The sequence below is a fragment of the Mchenga conophoros genome, linkage group LG20 (assembly GCF_057382185.1).
Source record: "Mchenga conophoros isolate Kocher_MC1m ecotype Shallow Benthic linkage group LG20, M_conophoros_male_GT1.1, whole genome shotgun sequence".
NCBI classification, from domain to species: Eukaryota; Metazoa; Chordata; class Actinopteri; order Cichliformes; family Cichlidae; genus Mchenga; species Mchenga conophoros.
The window spans coordinates 13,981,061-14,002,550 of NC_140545.1; the positions used below are offsets into that span (position 1 = coordinate 13,981,061).

General features: G+C 40.1%; 1 protein-coding gene across 2 annotated transcripts in view; it reads right to left on the reverse strand.

Annotated features, from left to right (window-relative positions):
• Window positions 1–9,088, reverse strand: part of LOC146550501 (copine-9-like) — a 115,509-nt gene extending 106,421 nt beyond the window's left edge. The window contains exons 1-3 of one of the 2 annotated variants that reach the window (XM_085258679.1): window positions 9,066–9,088; window positions 5,327–5,571; window positions 2,314–2,354 (exon numbers count right to left, since the gene is read on the reverse strand). In XM_085258679.1, the coding sequence (XP_085114805.1) occupies window positions 2,314–2,354; window positions 5,327–5,406 (121 nt within the window). In that variant the 5' untranslated portion in view covers window positions 5,407–5,571; window positions 9,066–9,088. Of the gene's footprint in view, window positions 1–2,313; window positions 2,355–5,326; window positions 6,190–9,065 lie in introns of those variants that run through there. The other variant, XM_085258678.1, reaches the window with a different exon arrangement.
• Between the last annotated feature and the right edge of the window lie 12,402 nt (window positions 9,089–21,490).

Consider the following 21,490-nt stretch of genomic DNA (forward strand, 5'->3'; position numbering starts at 1 on the left):
TAACATGACTTTTAATCTTGCACACTCTGCACATCTAATAGCTCCTCCTAAAGACTGTACTACTGATGCACATCAGAGTTATGGAAGTCTTTAACATAAGCTTTGCACTTTTTGTTAATGCTGCACGTTAAACGTTTATTGTGCAAGTTCAATTTTCTGTGGATCCGAGAGAGAGCACAAAAAATAAGCGACTTAATGATAAAATCCAACCTCTACTCTTTGCTTGAAATATTATTTTTTAAATAGTTTTAAATCTTGAATCTTCCCTGTTGCCTCTGTTTGTTGATTAATAATAGCATCTCCGCTAATTACATCTTCCAGCTGCAGTGCATGTAGCAACAGGCGGCTCAGAGCTCTTCTCCAACATCTGCTTGTGTGTGCTGGACTGAAGACGAACCTCACGCACTACTTCACCCTGTCTGTACTGGTTGGAGCCCAGTCGCTCCTCAGGCAGCCCTCACATCTGTGATCAGTCATCATCGCCCAAGCCTGAAGACCGGTGGTTGGACAGCTGTGCTCTCAAGCTGTGATTTGAGTAACTCATTTAAAGCTCAACTGTTAGGCTTTCTTAAGGTATCATTTCTTGTCTGAGATAGTTAAGCCCTGTGGCCTCTCAAGCTTACCACACTGCTCTACTTAGACTGCAAAAAGCTTTGGTGCCAGGAGGGCAAATGAGGGGAAACACCAAAAAACTATTACAGAGCAGTCAGATTATCAGATGCAATGGCTCACACTTTTTTTGCTATGATTGTATTCTCTAGTCTATTCTAGTGGAGATAACTGATATCTAAATTCACCAATTGCATTTAATTTCACTGACTACAACACGTGAACCTGTTGAACTCAAGCTGTTATGCTCTTTTTCTGTTGACTTCCTTTCACTCTGAAGATTGCTAATTTCTCCTTTTCTGAAAATCATGTTTTCTTTTAACTGCCATTTTTTGGCCAGCATGTCTTAGTCCTTTTTTTAATCACTTGTGCTTTGAAAATAAAATGAACACGAGGTGGTGGAGAGACAGCCAGACTTGCTGCTGTGGAGGTGAGTGGCTGTGAAATGTTCTCAGTATGGCTTGGCTATTGACAGCTCAGAATCAACCCCCCACCCCACTCCCCAAAAAAGGGAAAAAATTGAGATATCACCTAAATTTCTACATGGGTTTGTAAAATCAAGATGTGTGAGTGCAGCAGTGGGGGTGGAAAACATCCTGCCATGGAGGCGTAATTATGGACAATTTTGGTGTTTAGAAATGTAGCAGTTTGATGGAAACCACTCAAAAATAGTGTTTGAAGGTACATCTGTATGCAACACTTGTATTCTCTGAACTTTTTAGCTCCGGCTGGTGCATTCAAATCCACTGTGGCCAACAGCTATCGTGCCAATGGCATTATGGGGAGAACAGTAGGAGAAAGTAAGTGCATGAACTCCTTTATCAAAACTTTCTGTCACAATTTTCCCCAGCTGTCTAACAACTCTGAGGCTATTTTGTACCATATAAAATGTATGATCTGTCAAAGCTGCTGGATCTGACTGATCATGTTTACATACACAGAGACATGTGCATCCACACACCGGTCTAATAAGAACCTGACACATGCACACTGCTAGCAAAACTAACAAGCCTAACACCTTAATCAGACTGTCACCCTGAATGTGACTGAGAACATGGTTGTGTCCACACGTACACGGGTCATTCTGTAAACTTGATAAACATTTTATCCTCATGTCAGCAGTGTTTTTTTCTGAATATGAGGTATTTTATATAAAATGAGATCTTTTTTTTAAATGAATTCATGGAAAAAACTGTTTTAATAAAGATCCCTGCACAGATGGATATTTGTTTTCCATGCAAATGTGTTTTAGGTCTCAAAAAAACTAAAAAGTTGAAAAACTGTGAAAGTTATGTTTTGTTGTGTAAACTAATTAACAGTGGAACGTAAAAAAGTCATTTGGTGCTCATTAAAATGTATTCACATTTAGCATTCGGAAGATGTATTCACTTCATAAATCATTACACTGCACACAATGTACCGGTAGCTGTACTTTCAGTACTTGGTATTATCAATACTGATCTTGTATTTACTTTGTTTCAGATCAATACTACATCTTGCAGTATTGTGTACTAATAAATAAGTTAAATATGAGTCATTTATCTGTGGTGTGCCTTATTTGTTTTATTATTTTTAATGTATTTAACTTCATTTTAGGTAACACAAACTAACAAAAAAATAACCCAAATCCATCCCCAGCAAACAGTTTTATTTAAACTTAATCATCAGTACCAGCACTTCGGACTCTAAATGGTTCATACATACCAGGATCTGACTTGGAGAATGTGTCCACATCCAGTAGACTCCTGTGGAAACAATAAAAAAGATGTATTCATTCATTAACATTCGCTCCATCCTATTTTTATCTCTTTTGTTCTTAACTCTCCTGCATGTTTACAAAGGTTTTCATCTAAACCCTGAAAGTTAGGTCATGGGCAAATTTAAACTGCTCCCCAAGTTATTCTGTGAAAACAAACATCACGAGAAGCCTTTCTGAGTAACGCTAAGCCAAAATGAAAGAAAAAATTAAAAAACAAAGCACTGAATGATTAGTGAAGGACTGATCAGCAAGATAAATAGGTAGCTGGTGACTCAGTTACTCTGGCACATTTTGTGAAATATCTTTCAGAACCAAAGATTAATTTCCCAAAACATGAGCAGAGAAAAACTGCATGACTCTAGCTCGCCAAAGGTTTTTACATTAATGTGTCAAAAAGTTTTAATGTCAATTAATGAGTCCTACAAAAATGAAAAACTCAAACCCTTTGGTACTGTGTGAAACAGGGTGGTGATTTCCAGTCATTTCCACAATGACTTCTAAATTTTCCTGTCTTGTCATACATACATATTTCTCTGCCAGTGATGACTTGATGTGTCAGACTGTTAGTTTTCTGAAGGTACCTGCTATTATGCATCACAGTGAATACGCTTGAGATGATGATTTCAAGAGCACAAGGTTTTGCAGTTACTTTGTGGAATAAGAGCGCTTACATTTGCATCTAATGTGAGGAAAAATAACTGTATTTTTCTTCAATCTTCACACAAGTGCTAGTACATACAGAAACGGAATATTTCTACTGTGTGCAGTTGTACTCTAAAAGAACAAACTAATACTGGGAGTCTGTCGTGGTAATCCTTCTGCTTTCTTTAGCGACAGGTTGTCATTAGCGTCACACCTGAAAGATGTATATAAAAATAACAGTTGTGCAACTTGTAGGCAGTAATGACAAGTTACCAAACAGAATGAAGAAGGTACTTCCTGTTGTCCACATATTACAAAATCAAGTGAAAGACTTCACATATTTATTTGGACAACTGTCACCTGAGAAATGAACCAAAGTAACAGACAAATCATATATTATCACATAATCTATGGGCTTTACACTTTTTATAGTCCAAAACATTATGTAACATGATTCTGCCTTTTCATTGTATGTCCACAGAATTTATGATTTGGTTGCATTTCAACATCCACAAACAGCGTGATTGTATATCATGTAAAACCACTCTGAGCCATGAAGTGTAAAGCCAAAAAAAAGGAAAGCACACACCTTTGCTCACATATCAGCAAATAATGCAAATCATGTGGTCCTTAGCAAGTCTTGAAACTAGACAAATAACCACAAAACATGACATTTTACACCATGTTATTATTTAATAACAGAAATTAAGCCAAAATGCAGAAACAGTGAGTGAAATAGTGCATTCGTATTTCTTCTATGAGGGTAAAACACTCCATAGATTAGCTGTAAAAGTCTTTATAATCATTTCTAACAAAAGTTCATGTCATGACATTCATACATTTGTAAATTCACAAGTAAACTAATATTCAGAGAAGCCTTATGTGTGATGTAATCCCAAAGATTTCCCTTGGTTTGTGTACATGGATCTTTCTACTGTATCATTTCAACCCTACTTTTGTTAGGTTTAGTCAACAAAACTACTTGGTTAAGGCCATGATTTGGCTTCAGATTTCACATGCTTTAAAGCCCCAAGGGTTGTCTCGTGTCAGTCTGAAAAAAAGAAAAAGTATTTCTCACTGAAATGTATCAGTATATCAAGCTGTTGCTCAAAAAAAATCCAGAAACAGTGTGCAGGATAACTCTATCTTTGGGAGAAGAGGGATCATAAAAATGAAATGCAATAGTGCAATTTTGCCCATCTAAAGAAAATCAGTTGCCCGTCTCTACATGCTTACCAGAACCTCCAACATCATTAAAGAGAGTTATATAGAGGTCTGTTCAGTCTGGTTAATACCCTGATGTATTACTTCATGTTTTGTCCTGCACACAGTGCCCAGAAACTCACATTATGCTGGTTTTTAAACTTTTAAACAGAGCTAGACATACTGTTTCCTCCTGCTTCCAGTCTTTATATTAAGTGGTCAGCTGTTCCATTTGTCATTGTATCAAACAGAAATTCAGTAATTCAAGGCATAGATAAGGTCATGCATTCAGTGTGCAAACCCAAGGTAAAAAACAAACAAACAATCAAACAAAAAAACACAAAGAACTTTATCATTTATCTCTTCATCTGAGCTCACCTTTAGCTCACACTGCTGTCAGGTGTCTAGCCACTTCAAATCTGTCTGATCTTAGAAGGGACAGCACAGGAGCAACAGCTATTCATTATTCAGGAGTGAATTGGAAAGACCGTCAGCAGACCCAGGTAGGCAGGGTGACTGACAGTCTGGAAAAGCCCTGGGTGAGCTTCTCCGCTTGGTCTGTTAGTCACTCAGTCAACTGTTCAGCTAAGGCATCTGTAAAACTGTAAATCCAGCTGTAGAAGTTCTCTTGCAGGGTTACAAATTAAACAGGACAAATTAAACGGCTGTTATCAGTGTATTTATTTGCAGCATTTTAACACTCTGTAACTGCACGTGCTATTGCACTGTGCCTAACACACAGCTCACCATCAAGGCATGTCTATGAATATCAGTGGCACACTAGGGCACTGGCCAGACTTGATGCCATATGAAAATATTTTCCACGATTTTTAAACCGCTTTAATACATATGGAGGCAACCATGAGAGCAAAGGGCATCTGAAAGCATAAGGTCATCTATAGATAGATAGATAGATAGATAGATAGATAGATAGATAGATAGATAGATAGATAGAAAACATCAGTGTTACATGAAAGAACAAAACATTCCTCACGCACATCTGATGAACTAATTTTTCAGCATATTTTACCCACAGTGGGTGAAATAACAGACTCTAGATCAGGGTTTAAACTGAAAAGCATCTACAGTACGTGTACGGGAGTTTGCCCTTACCTGCAGGACACGGTAACTTCTATTTTAGTTGCGGGGACTCTGGTGTTGAGAGGATCGAATTCCCCTATTGATGCCATCATCTCGACTCACGAAGCTAATGAGCATCCGCAAAGAAATAAGGAAAAGAGGGTGAGAAAATCTATTTAATCACTACTGGATCGTGATTGCGGTAAATCCATTGTAGAGATATTCCTCTCTAGGGGTTTCGTTCCTGGAACAGCGAGCGGCGGGGGAGGGGGGAGAAACTGTCAGATAGAGAGAGAGAGAGAGGGGGGGAAAGTTGTGAGGCAAATTTAAAGTTCATTCATCCTTCGTGCGTTCACCGTGCGCTCCCGGTATCTGTCCGGTGCTGAGGAAGAGAGGAGGGAGGAGAGCGCAGCCAACCGGAGGCACCGGCAACAGCAAGGTGCTTTCTCCACCTCTCTATCTCCCTCTCTCTCTTTTCATCGTCCTCTTCCTTTGTGAAATATTTTCTGGAGCTTACATGCTTTTAAAATAAATTAAAGTGAGTAAAATTCCTCAGATCTTTTCCTCTCGTCCTTTGCCTGTCTGTCACCAGCGGGCAGAATATTTCCACGTGTGACAAAATGTAACGCCTTTTCTGTTCTGTGGCGCCAGAGACGCACCCAAATTATCCGTTTAAGTTGTGTAAGACGACATGTAACAATGGACGAGGACTTGGACCACTGAGGAAAGCATGTGTGTCTGTGTCTGTGTGTGTGTGTGTGTGTGTTGGTGGTGAGGGGGCAGCGTCTTTTGTAAAAAAAAAAAAAAAAAAAAAAAAAAAGATTCAAGAGATTGAAGTCTGAATTTATACCTCAAAATTCATTTATAAAAATCCAAGATGCCTCTATTTTTCTTTTTCTGTGTGTATGTTTGTTTTTGCTTTTAACCAGTGGCCCTAATCCTCTTCCACACAAGTGTATGGTTTGTATTAAATGTTATGCAACAAGAGGGTGATGCAAGCTCCGTTTTTGTCTTTCTTGGGTCAGCTGTACACTAAAAATAGAATGCATAAATGCTTTTTTTTAGGGCTATTTATGTAGGTAAGAATAACAACTGCATGGTGATTAAATATGTGAATTAATGTATCATGAATTCCTGTTATATAAATGATCAACTCATGATTTATGAGATTGGTTAAAAGGTCATGTATTAGTCATCTTGAATATTACTGAGTGACCCTGTGTTCCTCTCCTCGCCTTTCCAATCTGGGGGATGTAACAGGAGAATATTAGGTTGTTGTAGTGTAGTGAGAGTATGGACAGGCATGTTTTGGTTGGCAGAAGCAGTGTATCTACTGAGTGCAGGTACAGTAGGCCTAAGTGTCTATCTTTTTTTTACCATCATTATCAGATATTATTTAAAGTCTATGTTGTTCACATAAATACGATATGTGATAACATTCAAAGTCACAAAAAAGTGACTCCACACAGTGAATAGTGACTCCCACACCTTATCGGGCTGTTCTTTGGTACTTTTTTGACCATTTCCTTTTGGCTGCAGTGACACATACAGACACAAACACAGTTTTCCATTTGCTGAGGACATCACTGTGCAGTAGTGGGTTAATATTTCTTTGGAAAAAGTGTAGCTTGTGTTTTTATAGCATTATAGTCTTCCCGATGACTCAAAGCATCCAGTAGTAGTTTCCATTTACAGGTATTTCTTTGTCTTTGAACGGTGGAAGGAAGTGACAGCACCCGAAGCAATGTACAGGGCATTGTGGTCCTGGGTTTTCGACTCAGAGTTCAAGTTCAAGTTCGCCATATTATGCAATGTAGTCTATTCAGTTTCATCTATATAGTGCCAAATCCACAATAAGGTGCTTTATAATGGAATGGTAAGGACCCTATTATAATACAGAGAAAACCCCATTAATCAGACAACACCCAATGAGCAAGCACTTGGGACAGTGGGAAGAAAAAACTCAGCTTTAACAGGAAGAAAGCTCCAGCACAACCAGGTTCAGGGACGGGCAGCCATTTGTCATGATCAGTTGGGAATAAAGCGTGGGAGACAGGACAAAACAGGACACTGTGGACAAGAGCTAGAGATTAATAATCACTAACGATTAAATGCAAAGTGGTGTGCAAACACACAGTGAGTGGAAAAAAAGCGAGTGAAGAAGCATTAATGGGAAGTCCCCAGCAGCCTGGGCCTACTGAAGCAGAACTAAGGGAGAATTCAGGGTCACCTGATCCAACCCTAACTATAAGCTTTATCAAAAAGAAAAGTTTTAACCTAATTTTAAGAGAGAGTGTCTGTCTCCTGAATCCAAACTGGGAGCTGGTTCAACAGAGGAGGGGCCTGGAGGCTGAAGGCTCTGCCTCCCGTTCTACTTTCAAATATCCTAGGAACCACAACAAGCCTGCAGTCTGTGAGTGAAGTGCTCTAATGGAGTTATACGAGGTATACATGAGGTCTTTAAGATAAGATGGGGCCTGATTATTCAAGAGTTTGTGCGTGAAAATGTAGAATTAATTCTGGATTTAACAGGGAGGCAATGAAGAGAAGCCAAGCGAGAGAAATATGGTCGCTCTTTCTAGCCCCTGTCAATACTCTTACTGCAGCATTTTGGATCAACTACAGGCTGTTAATAATTTAGACACAATGTATCTAATTTTAGAAATATAGCACAAATCCAAGAACGTAGCCTGACATATTAGTTTAATAAGCACAAATCCTGTTTAGAAATGACCCCAAGATTCCTCACAGTGTTACCTGAGGCCAAGGAAATGCCATCCAGAGTAATTATCTGGTTAAACACCAATTATCTTATCACAAATTATCTAATTCTATATGAATCGTAGTTTGCTCATAGCCATGGTGTTTGAGCTGTGTTTTCCAGTTTAATTTTTTTTTCTGTTTGTCTTTGCCTTGTTTATATTCTGAGGTTCAGTTAGTTTTATTTACTTTTCAGTTTAGTCATTGTCAGTTTTTGTCAGTCACTGTTCTTCATTTCCTGTTTTATTTTGGTAGTTAGGTGTTTCCTGTGTTCCTCCACTCTTCTGCCGATTGTGTGAAGCTGTGTCATTCCTTCCACCTGTGTCTGATTCCCATTATCCGTCAGTGAGTGTGCATATTAGCCCACTCAGTCCTTTGTCAGTGCATTTGTTTGTCCTCCTGAACTGCTTCCAGTCTGCTTTTACTGTTTACTGTCTGTTTGTAGTGTTTCTTGTCATTTTTGGTTTTAGTTTTTCCTTACAGAGTCTTTTGTGACAGTTCTGTTATGTCTTCCTTGAATTTTATTCCCCTTTTCAACTTGTTTTCAGTTGGACTGTTACAGCTGCTATTCATTTAAGGTATGCTGTAAGTGTCATTTCACCTGCCTATATTATAGTCTGCATTTGGGGTTCTCATCCAGAATTCATGACACAGGGAGAACATACAAACTCTTATAGCTAATATAGTCTTACCATCAGGAACTGATACCCCTTACCCTTTAGCAGAAAATCCTTCTTGGAAGCATTTTGTATAACTGTGCCAGAGTCTGCCATTGGGTTTGCCTAAATGTTTGACCTAAATTTGTTCCATATAAAATTTCCTCTGCTGAAAAATATTAATTCAGAAGGTTTAAAATCTAGGCTTTTTTTTTCCACCAGAGCACGCCATAATCCTCCATTTCTTCTTTCTAGGCCATTCCTTAGTGGATTTGCAAGCTAACTTATTTTGTTACCCTACTGAAAAGTCCTATCCTAGTTCAAAATGAACTTTTAGAAAGATGGCCTTACATTACCTTCTAAGCGCATGATGTGGAATCCATAGTTAAATCAGTGACTTTAGGCTTCTCAGTTCCCGAAGGAGCAAAGTAACCCCAAACTGAAATATTTCCACCAACAAGAGCTGCAGTGAATGTGAGATTTTTTTTTCTTCTACTTTTGGATACGGATCCCATGCTATTCAGATTCATGAAATCACTCTCCTTTGACACCAGCTGTTGCAAGAGTTGCCTGCAGATGATGTAATGAAATTTGGGGTTTATTGGAGACTTCTTTCACATCAAACAGTCTGCTCCTGGGCTGACTGTTATGTATGATGTATTTCAAATAATTTAGAGATCTCTTTTTTAAATTCCTTGCCAGACTCTTTGGAATCATATACATAAGAAATTTCTAAAGCCTGTAAATGGTTCTTAACATCTTGGCTTAATTACTCCACACACTTTAATAGCAAAAAGAACATGAGAGTTTCGATCAGGGGTCCCCAATCCCAGTCCATGAGGGCCAGTGTCCCTGCAGGTTTTAGATCTCACTCTGGGTCAACACACCTGAATCACATGATTAGTTCATTACCAGGCCTCTGGAGAACTTCAAGACATGTTGAGGAGGTCATTTAGCCATTTAAATCAGCTGTGATGGATCAAGGAAACATCTAAAACCTGCAGGGACACTGGCTCTCGTGGACTGGGATTGGGGACCCCTGGTTTAAATGGTAAAGGTTTAAATTAGACCCTGCTGCTCTCAAAGAAAGTTACCAGGAAAGTTGGTTGAAAGATTGATGTTATTTTCCAAGTGTGATGCCAAAAAGTCTACTGTAGATGGGCCAATCTTAATGATGATTTCTGTTATAGACAGTGTTGTTGTTAATGTATGTTTGGGGGCGTTGCACCCCGGAACCTTCAGAGGTTTTTCAGGGTTCTCCCTGCCGGAATGTTATGTGTGGGACAGTTTCCTGTATGTGTGCGACTAGCTGTGGTTGTTTCTAAAAGTGGTCAGTAAACGTCCTAAAACTGGCACTTGAGTTTCCGAGCATTTTTATCCTGAGGTTATAACAATTTCCATTGGTGACCCAGCTGGAACCTCTGTTATGAAGCACAACATTTTTGCAAAAAAAGAGAACAAACGCTCATGTGCTACTCGTTAGCAGCTTTCTTAGTTCTGAATTGGTTGTGATGGTGCCAACATTCACTCTACATACACAGATTTCTATGACTATATGCCCTGTAAAATGTAAAAAAAAAGAAAACAAAAAAGAAACACTTTATTAAAAAAATAATTCCCAAACTTTAATTATTTTTCAAACACTAGACCCTGAGAAAGATGAAATATTTGCTGGATTTTCATGACTTGTAATTAATCTGTAACTTTTAAAACTGCATTTATGGAATAGTAGGTCAAGTTGATGGAATAAAATTTTTTTGTGATTAGTTTGAGTAAATAATCTTTATAAGCAGGCTCTGTTAGAGGAAACTTCTGTCCCAACAGATATAATGTAAAAGCATCCACTCTTCCACTGAGACCATTTCTGATGAAGCAGGCAAAGAGCAGACGGATCAACTGAAGGGCTAAAAGCATCTCTCAGGTCTTGTGTCAGACATTGGCTGACATCACTTTCAGATATTGTTTATCTATTACAGTCTTTTAGGTCTGACACGTCTTCATTTGTCCTCTACTTGTTCAGTTAACCCAAATTTCTAAGGACACACTGCACACTGTGGTAAAATATAGTTTTAAGCTAATAGAGCTTTCAGAATCTCACTAAAGAATCTTCAACTAAAGAAATGGGAACAAATGTCTTCTTGAAACACGCTGCTAGTAATAGAATGCCTACGGAAGCAACTTGAAATTCTTTGCAAAGTTGTCTATTATGTGTAGACACAACTGGTCCCTCAAGTTAGGCATCTTTCTTTGCTTGAATAATTAATTGTAGCTAAGACAAAACATTACTGTGACTTAAATGGCTGAACAAACATTCCTCTGAAAATGGTCAGGTACAAAGACTGGACCGGCCATCAGTTCATGTCCTGATGCTCCAGTGTACCTGGGTTATGCAGCAAAACAATGACCCAAGACACACCAGGAAGGCCACCATTGAATGAATAAATTAAAAGCTACACTTCAGTAAGACTGAGATGCATAAAGGGCACTAATCTAATGTAATGTATGGGTCCCTCTCTCACAACTGCATCAGTTGCATCATATAAAGCATGCATTCACTGGAGCCGGTAAAAGTTGAGCACGTACACCCGTGCCCAATTAGGGTAACAGAAGAAACAAGCTACCGTCTTCTAATGAGATCTCTGCACTTCTAAATCTAGAGGGGCTTCTTAATCATTTATCCATTTCAGTTCTCCTGAAAGCAATATGACACACTCTTTGAAGCTTCCTACTGTGACCTCATCATCCCCTCTTTTGCAAAACAAAGAGCCATATTTCTGAAAGACAGTATTTTTGGAAAACAAAGCAACAAAGGTCTTAGAGAATCGCTCTGAGGACAAAAGGAACAAAGGTGTATTTGAATTTGTAGTATATACAAAAAGAAACAGACTACAAATAAAAGGAAATGTAAACATTTATATAAGATTAAAGGTGGTGGAAGGGCTCGCATTATAAAGGGTGTCATCAAATTCACTGAAGCAAGTCAGTGGAAGTTCAGCCTCATGTAGAACATACAGTCTGAGTCATTATCTGTCCGACATCGACTCATCCATGGATTGGTTCAGTTAATGGACAGTGAGTGTGACAGTATCAGTGTATCATTCTCCACTGGCATTGTCACAGACAGGTAATGACAAATAGAGGTTATTTTCAGCTATGTCTCCATGCGTGTGCATGTGCGTCTGCAGATCCACTCAATTTTGCAGCTGATCAGGCAGAAATTGAAATTTTTCATGGGCTGAAGAAAATGGCATTGAGGAAAAAATGGAGAGAAATGAAAAAAGGATGGGAGGGGGTAGAATGGCAGTAGGATGATGAGTAGAGAGAGAAAAAGTCTAGTTATTTACCCAATTTCCACTCTCATGTCTCTGGATGATCTCTACCAGGAGGTGTATTCAGACGTCAAAGGGGTTATTGGCCCGAGGGGTGTGTGTTTGTGTGTGTGGAATTGAAGCTAATTATCCGAGGAGGAGAAATCCTGCTTAGTTTCCATTTCATTGTGCAGAGCAAAGCAGGTGTCTGACAAACAGTGAAAGCATGATGCAATAATATAAACAGAGAAAGAGAGCCATTTTCTTAATTTGTTGGTGCTTGAATATGTCGGCGTGCTTTCATTTCTGAGTAAATCTGCTGGACAGCCTTAGGTCGCAGTGCTCTTTAGCTTTCAGGGTAGTTCTTTTCTGAGAAAGCAGGTGATAAATAGCTCCAACAGCTAGAGTTTGCAGTATGTGGTTACTTGGGGATTGACTATGGTTTTATGCTTGGATTTGTTGTTGTCATGCTCCAGAAGGAATTGGGGACCCAATCAGATGCGTCCCAAGTCTATTGACTTTTCAGACTCCCGCTGTAGAGTAACCAGCAGGTTGACATTTTGGATTAAAATGTCTCCACAGCTATTAGATGGGCCATGATATCCTTAAATCTAATTTCAACAACTGCTTGATAAATTATGAGCTTGAACATTGTGATTTCTATATGATTCTCAATATTTGGATTTTCTGTGATCTACTGAAATAAATAATTCTTTTTGTTTGCTCTGCTGTTTGAATATGAATCAAGAATTTACATTAGTTTAAGTTTTGTTTGTAACATCAGTCAGTTATTGAATGAATTATTTGACACAATAAATAACACTTCCTATTGTTCTGTCTTTGTACAGTGCAGCTTTGTGGTAACTTTGGGAAGTTTTGCATGTTCTGTATTTGTCATCTGTTAGTACTGATTTGTGACATCATCTGTCAAATGTCTTTTTGTTTGAAATACTGTTGCAACTTTAACATTAGGGAAACTACAAGGCAGTTGCAGTTGCCTGAAGAAAGGCAACCGTCAAATACTGTTTAACTGACTGCAATCACTTTCAGACAGACTGGAGCAGATTTGCAAATTATTGCTAATATTTTGTAATCAATCTTAGATTCAGAAAGAACCCTTCAGAGTGATAGCAGACTGATCCATTTTAAATGTAGTCTGATTGCTTATGTGTGGAACAAAGTTGCTTTGAAGCTGGTTACTGATTGGTTCCAGACCTGGTCCCCATCTTGGAAATGACCATTTCATAGGCAGTAAAATTGCAAGTTTGGCTATGGGAACTTTGGCCATGATCTTCAACCATTGTTTTTCCATAGCTGATTACAGCACTACAAAAAGCTTCAGCTGACCAATTTGTTTGTTTCATGTTTGACATTTTTATACATTTGCCCATTTTTACTTCATATTTCACGTCCTAACTATTAAACACATTGGGACACCCAGTCTCATAATCTTGAGTAGAAATGATCATTATCAGCTCTCTTCTGGATTATGGGAGCATATGCATTTTTCCTACATCTCTAAGGAATCTGTACAGTGCAATAGCTGCACATTACACTACAACGCATTTGGTCTTAAAAAGTCATTTGGCTTTGTACAGTAACAGAGGTGATTTTAGATATTTTAGTCTATGTTTAGGGACATTTCTCTAACTTTGTCAGGGTCCTGGGACTGGGCGACCCAGGACCCCTGGGCAGTCATGGACCTGTGTTATTGTTGTGTATTTTGGTGTTGCTTCCCCTTCTCTGTGCTTGTGTATATGTGTGTGTATGTGTGTGTGGGTGGCTGAGCACTTGTTTATAGGCGGCGTCAGGCCTGGAGGGTGTGGCCCTGCAAGGGGACTGGCCACACCCGAAGCCACACACCTGCTGCTGATCAGGCCTCGTCGGGGGAGCTACTTAAGAGAGTCTTGGAGCTCCCACCGACGCGGGATCATTCTATGAGACTCCATGGTAGTCGTCTGCTTAGTTAAAGTCTGAGTGTATGCCTACTGGAATTAAGTGTCTTGACGGCTGCCTCTGTCATTTTCCCCTCAGGAGGAGCGTGGAACATCGGAGGGCAGCAGGCACGGGGTGTGTGTGGACACACGGCAGTGGAGAACACGGAGCATGGACTTTTTGGGAAGACACGACACGGGAGTCACGGGAGAGCACGGGGATTTACTGTTATTGTTTCCATCACTGTAAATAAACGCACTGTTTATACACAGAGCACCGCGCCTGGGTCCTCATTCCCCATATCCCCACGGTCTGCCATGCCGCACCGTGACAAACTTGTAGCAATTGAAATCAAGCTAGTCCAATATATTGCGGTACTTCATCAACCAGCATTAAGAAATCTTGTGAATCACAGCCCGCCTCATTCCATCTACAGTCACAATTCTCTCTGATTAGGACATGATAAGTCTGTCGAAGGATGCTAAATAAGATGCTACTTGCTTCCACCGTATATCTACTCATGAATACACACAAGGCCTGCTGATTATAGCGAGGCGAGCAGTTCCATGTACTGCATGACTGTGTGACTCAGTTATCGCTAAAATATATAAAAAGCTGTAACATTAAAAGAAGTGCATAGCCATCGTGACAGGGGAAAAAAGAGTAGACAAGTGAAAGAACCTCTGATTTGGCTTTTAAAAAAACTTTTATTTATTCAGTTTTGCTTGTATCTTGCATTGTAAAATACAATCATTTCCCATTTCTGGTTCAAATCACAGTTTGAAACGCCTTTTGATGATGTGACAGCATATTTGATTTGCAAAGCCTTTTTTCCCCAGTGTCCCAAACTCAGCACAGGCACTGCCAGCAAGCACACTGTGATCATCTGGACCAGCCTTGTGTAGAGGAGACAAGAGAAACAACAGCCTGTGCTGGATGTTCAATAAACCATCTGAAACGAACACACAAACAGAATCATCTAGCTTAGGAGATGGCATATTCATGACCCGTTCTTAGATGTGTTTCGGTGTCAAGGCTCAGTGAACTGTGAACCTTAATGATCTTGTTTCAAAGTTTTCCACACACAGATGAATATTGTGAAGCGCAGATGCTTTATTTGTGGAATATCTCTTGATATCAAAAAGAAGGGGTAAACACACAAGTTATAACAGGCATGGTCATCCAATTCTGAAGTTCTAAGAATTAAAAAAAAAAAGGTATAAAAGTATAAGAAGTACCTAAGGTCATCATACTCCTAAATGCTCCCCTATGACCTTTGTTTAGGCCTCCACAAATAGTTAAACCTCATTAAATAAAATGGTTAAACCCCAAAACTCCACTACTAACCAAAATGATTTCCTGGGAATAAAAAAAGTATTTGGTAAAAATGTTTATTATTACACCCAGTTACCATTATTTGAAGAACAGTTGGCAGAAGTTACACACTGAGAAAACACTGGGGTTAGATACTCGCCACTGATGATCACTTAGACCTCTCGGGGTAATTGTTGGAAAATCAGAGTTCAACTTTCAGTGTGTCTTTCCATTTTCAGGTGTAAATACCTGGAATAGTAAAGTGCATGGTGTAGGAGTGGTGAAGAGTTCATTTACTCAATTTCCTGCATTTGAGAGAGTTTATATGCATTGATTTGCACCAGGTGGCAGCATAAACTGGAATGTAATGCAGGGAGGCTGTCTCTGTAAGGCAGGGGTGTCAAACTCAAATACACAGTTGGCCAAAATTCAAAACTGGAACAAAGTCGCGGGCTAACGTTAATATTTATTGAAATATATTTATTCCTCCAGATATAAGAATGAATCTTTTCTTATGGACTCAAACACGTTTTGCTGAAAAACTGAATATGGAACAAGCAAAGCTTAATACTAAACAATATATATATATTAGCTGTATAATACCAGTAGGCCAGCTCTAATAGTAATTTGGTATGGCTTCGCGGGCCAAATGTAATTAGGCTGCAGGCCAAATTTGGCCCGCGGGCCAGAGTTTGACACCTATGCTGTAAGGCATCCTCAAGTGCTTATATAAAAATAATTATTTTCTCATTTAATATAATTACTGCTAAATCAACACACATAAAATCACACTTTATTTGTCTACACTCTTTTGTGTCTGCGTCGGTCCAGAAAGACAGTTGACAATGCTTTCTCACACCAGGCTGATTTGAGTGTCCTTTCTTTGGAGAGCTTAGCTGTTTAAATATGCATGTGCCACCTGTTCATGTCAAGAATCAATTCATTTGTTTTTATTTAAAAGCGTATGAATTTAAATTACTGTCAAAATCTCATATTCATGTCTGATTTTAAGAAATAATGTTTTGCTACTGAGTCTGACCAAAAAACACAAAGAAACAAAAAACAGATCACAAGACTGTCTCTGCTTTTGTGCGGTGTTCATTTCAATTTAAGGTTATCACAAACGATTCAGTAGAGGTATGAATACATAATATTCATATTTAGAAACACTTGTTGAATGACAAGAAGATGCTTCCATCTCAGAAGCATTTACTAAGTATAGAGGATTTTCTAAGTGTTACTTTATTTGTATCTGTAGGTAGGCTCAGGTTACAGTAGGTTACAGTACTGTTAGGGTCATTTTTCAAAATGACCCTAACAGTAGATAGGCATAATATAACACAGTGTCAAAAAAGTGCCTGCATTTCATCCAAGTAATAAAAGATTTCTTTTATCTAAGTGATGCTGCTGGAGCAAAGCTATTTTTAAACAATACTATTCAGTTTCTTCCTTCTGGGTGAAACTGAAAGTTCAAACTGTCTGACGTACAGGGATGCTGGTTTCAGCCGTGGCCAGACTATTTAACAATTCGAGTGAGTTTCTAATTTTCACAAATATGTATCCAAACCATGACACCAAGGGCCAAAACAAACCCATTAAACACACAATAATAAGAGGTCATCATGGTTTCTCAGTCAATAATTGTTCTGTGATATTTATAGGATTGCACACAGTCTGACTCTTAATCATTTTGTGTGGATGAGGGTGTCTTCTAAAATCAATAATAATTTCTTTCGTCTTGATTAAATGAAGATGGGACTCATCACATCACTTCACAAAAAGACTGTGCCATGTTTGGTTTAATTGTCGTGGAGCTGACTAACAATAACAGTCATCTTTAAAATGGTCCTGCTTTCCAGAGTTTAATCTTATTGGTTACAAATTCCACCCACAAGGCCAAAAAAACAATGATTAAAATATGACTTGTGTTAAAAGCAGGGGGATAAAAACATCAGTCGGGTATTACGTATTTCCCTCCTGTTTAATGAGTTAAAGTCGCTGCTGGCGTCTCCACTTCCACCCATGCAGTCAGGCACATGCTCAATTTCATCATAACTGATGTTACATTAACTGGTGTGAAATCTTCAGCATTTTGGGATAAACAGAATCTAAAGTTGTTGGCTGTTCATATATGAAAGAGGAAAGAAAAGTGATACACAAAGAAAAGCATTCTGTAACAGTAGCATTACTTTTATGTAATGTTTGATAGAATGCTCCCATCTTGTGTTCAGTATGTGACATTGCAGTTCAAAGATATTAATTATATTATCATGGATTTTTAAAATAGTGTGGAAAAAACTAAAACTAACTTGAGTTAGCATATTGGAAGTAAATTAAAGTGTTTCATATAAAAACCAATAAATCCGTGGAGTTAGTTATGAATCAGGACAAGATAAGAGAATAAATGTATTGCATCTATTGTGTGTTGTCTACAGTTTAGGGGAATAACTGGGAGGAACTTCCTATTGAATTGCACATACAGTACTGTAAAGTTTTAGGCAGGTGTGAAAAAATACTGCAGACAAAGAATGCCCATTCCCGCCAAATGCCTGGAGAGACTGGTCATTAAACACATCAGAGCTGCTTTTCCACCATCCCTGGACTCGCACCAGTTTGCATACAGGGAGAACCGGTCAACCGAGGATGCGATCGCCACAGTGCTGCACACATTACTGAAGCACTTGGAACACAGGAACACCTATGCACGGCTCCTCTTTGTAGACTACAGCTCGGCTTTTAATACCATCCGGCCATACAAACTCCGTCCCAAACTTAACTCCTCTCTGTGCAACTGGATTGTGGACTTCCTCACTAACCGTAGACAGAGTGTCAGAGTGGGTAAGAACACCTCTTCCACCCTTGTGGTCAACACCGGTGCCCCTCAGGGGTGTGTTCTGAGCCCTCTGCTATACACTCTCTTCACCCATGACTGTATTTCCTCCTGCGCGTCCAATCTCATTGTTAAGTTTGCAGATGACACTACAGTGCTCGGACTTATATCCAACGATGATGAGACAAACTATAGGACAGAGGTGCAACAACTAGAGTCATGGTGCCACGACAATAACTTGGTCTTAAACACCAAAAAGACCAAGGAGATCATTGTAGATTTCCGTAAGAGGGGTCATAACAACCATCTGCCTCTCTTCATTGGCAGTGAGGCGGTGGAGAGGGTGAGCAGTTTTAAATTCTTGGGGGTAACTGTGACCGAGGACCTGTCCTGGGGCAACCATATCACCTCAGTTGTACGGAAGGCCCAACAGCGCCTCTACTACCTGAGGAGACTGCGGAGCGCACACATTCCCAGATCTCTGATGTTGAACTTCTACAACTGTGCCATCAGCAGCGTTCTGACGTATGGATTTCTAGTGTGGTTCCCCAGCTGCACCAAGGCCGATCAGCAAGCACTCCAGCGGGTGGTGAAAGAAGCTGGCAGAATTATTGGAACAAGTCTGCCAGAGATCAGTAATATCTTCCCCACTCGCTGTCTGAGGAGGGTGCACAGTATCCTGCGGGACCAACATCACCCTGCGCGCCACCTTTTCCATCTGCTGCCCTCAGGGAGAAGGTACAGGTCTATACAGGCCAGAACATCCAGACTGGCCAACAGCCTGTATCCACAGGCTGTGAGGCTCCTGAACTCTCTGCCCCCTTCTCACGGACAATAACCATATCCAACTTCTTAATAGCAATGAACTGGTCTGCATTGGTGCATCATATCTTTATTCTCTTCCCCCTCCTGCCCCCCCCCTCTTTCTTAAATAGATGACTATCATATCTGATATCATATCTCACAGTACAATAATATTGAATGGGTTGCATTGTTGTATTTTGTCATGTTTCTCAGGTCTGTCTGAATTTCTACGAACATTATTGCTAAGGATTGTCTTATTGCATTGGAGTCACACTGGGTTAAATATGTACACTTGGGTTTTAAGGGGTATTTATTATTTTCTTCTTTTTTGGGTTGTATGGAAGCCCCAAACGCAATTTCATTGTTCTTGACAATGACAATAAATAAATAAATACTAAATACTAAAAATACTTTCAGAAATATAAATGATTGTTTATTGGCCCCAAATGTGTTCTGCAGCAGGACAACGACCCCAAACATACAGGGAGTGCAGAATTATTAGGCAAATGAGTATTTTGTCCACATCATCCTCTTCATGCATGTTGTCTTACTCCAAGCTGTATAGGCTCGAAAGCCTACTACCAATTAAGCATTTTAGCATATTAAGCATCTCTGTAATGAGAAGGGGTGTGGTCTAATGACATCAACACCCTATATCAGGTGTGCATAATTATTAGGCAACGTCCTTTCCTTTGGGTCTGTGAAGGTTCTCAGTCATCCAGGTCATCGTAGTCAAAGGAGCTTGCAAAGAAAAGCGTCTGGACTTCTTTAAGTTGCTTGAAGACGTTTCACCTCTCATCCTAGAAGCTTCTTCAGTTCTAAGGTCAAATGGTGGAGAGTCCCAGATATAACCTAGTGGGAGTAACCCCCCACAGACGGACAAAAGGACCCCCTGATGATCCTCTAATCGCCTGAGCCAAGGTGTGAAACTGGGTGTGGGTCCCAATCAGCCAGAGTTTCGGGTGAGTTCATTGTGAAACCTGGCCCCACCTTATCATGCGAATTCCTGAGGTCAGATGGCCCAGGATGTGAGTGGGCGTTAAGGCGTCTGGGAAGGGATCTCAAAACTGGATTATAGATGGCAGAGAGTTGGTGTCGTAAACCACTGCCTCTGTTCAAAGATGGTCGCTCACAGTGGACATAGATGGCTTCTTTCACTCCTCTTTCAAACCATCTGTCCTCTCTGTCCAAAATGTGAACATTGGCATCCTCGAAAGAGTGTCCTTTATCCTTAAGATGCAGATGGACTGCTGAGTCTTGTCCTGTGGAGGTGGCTCTTCTGTGTTGTGCCATGCGCTTGTGAAGTGGCTGTTTGGTCTCTCCAATGTAGAGGTCTGAGCATTCCTCGCTGCACTGTACAGCATACACCACATTGTTAAGTTTGTATTTTGGCGTTTTGTCTTTTGGGTGAACCAGTTTTTGTCTGAGCGTGTTGCTGGGTCTGAAATGCACTGGGATGTCATGCTTGGAGAAAACTCTCCTGAGTTTTTCTGATACACCAGCTACATAGGGGATGACAATGTTGTTGCGTCTGTCCTTCTTATCCTCCCTCGCTGGTGTCTGGTCTTCTTTTCTGTGCCTCTTTGCTGACTTTAAGGACGCCCATTTAGGTCCTTTCCTTTGGCCAAATGGGTCAAAAGAAGGACTTGACAGGCACAGAAAAGTAAAAAATAGTGAGATATCTTGCAGAGGGATGCAGCAGTCTCAAAATTGCAAAGCTTCTGAAGCGTGATCATCGAACAATCAAGCGTTTCATTCAAAATAGTCAACAGGGTCGCAAGAAGCGTGTGGAAAAACCAAGGCGCCAAATAACTGCCCATGAACTGAGAAAAGTCAAGCGTGCAGCTGCCAAGATGCCACTTGCCACCAGTTTGGCCATATTTCAGAGCTGCAACATCACTGGAGTGTCCAAGAGCACAAGGTGTGCAATACTCAGAGACATGGCCAAGGTAAGAAAGGCTGAAAGACGACCACCACTGAACAAGACACACAAGCTGAAACGTCAAGACTGGGCCAAGAAATATCTCAAGACTGATTTTTCTAAGGTTTTATGGACTGATGAAATGAGAGTGAGTCTTGATGGGCCAGATGGATGGGCCCGTGGCTGGATTGGTAAAGGGCAGAGAGCGCCAGTCCGACTCAGACGCCAGCAAGGTGGAGGTGGAGTACTGGTTTGGGCTGGTATCATCAAAGATGAGCTTGTGGGGCCTTTTCGGGTTGAGGATGGAGTCAAGCTCAACTCCCAGTCCTACTGCCAGTTTCTGGAAGACACCTTCTTCAAGCAGTGGTACAGGAAGAAGTCTGCATCCTTCAAGAAAAACATGATTTTCATGCAGGACAATGCTCCATCACACGCGTCCAAGTACTCCACAGTGTCGCTGTCAAGAAAGGGTATAAAAGAAGAAAAAATAATGACATGGCCACCTTGTTCACCTGATCTGAACCCCTTTGAGAACCTGTGGTCCATCATCAAATGTGAGATTTACAAGGAGGGAAAACAGTACACCTCTCTCAACAGTGTCTGGGAGGCTGTGGTTGCTGCTGCACGCAATGTTGATGGTGAACAGATCAAAACACTGACAGAATCCAT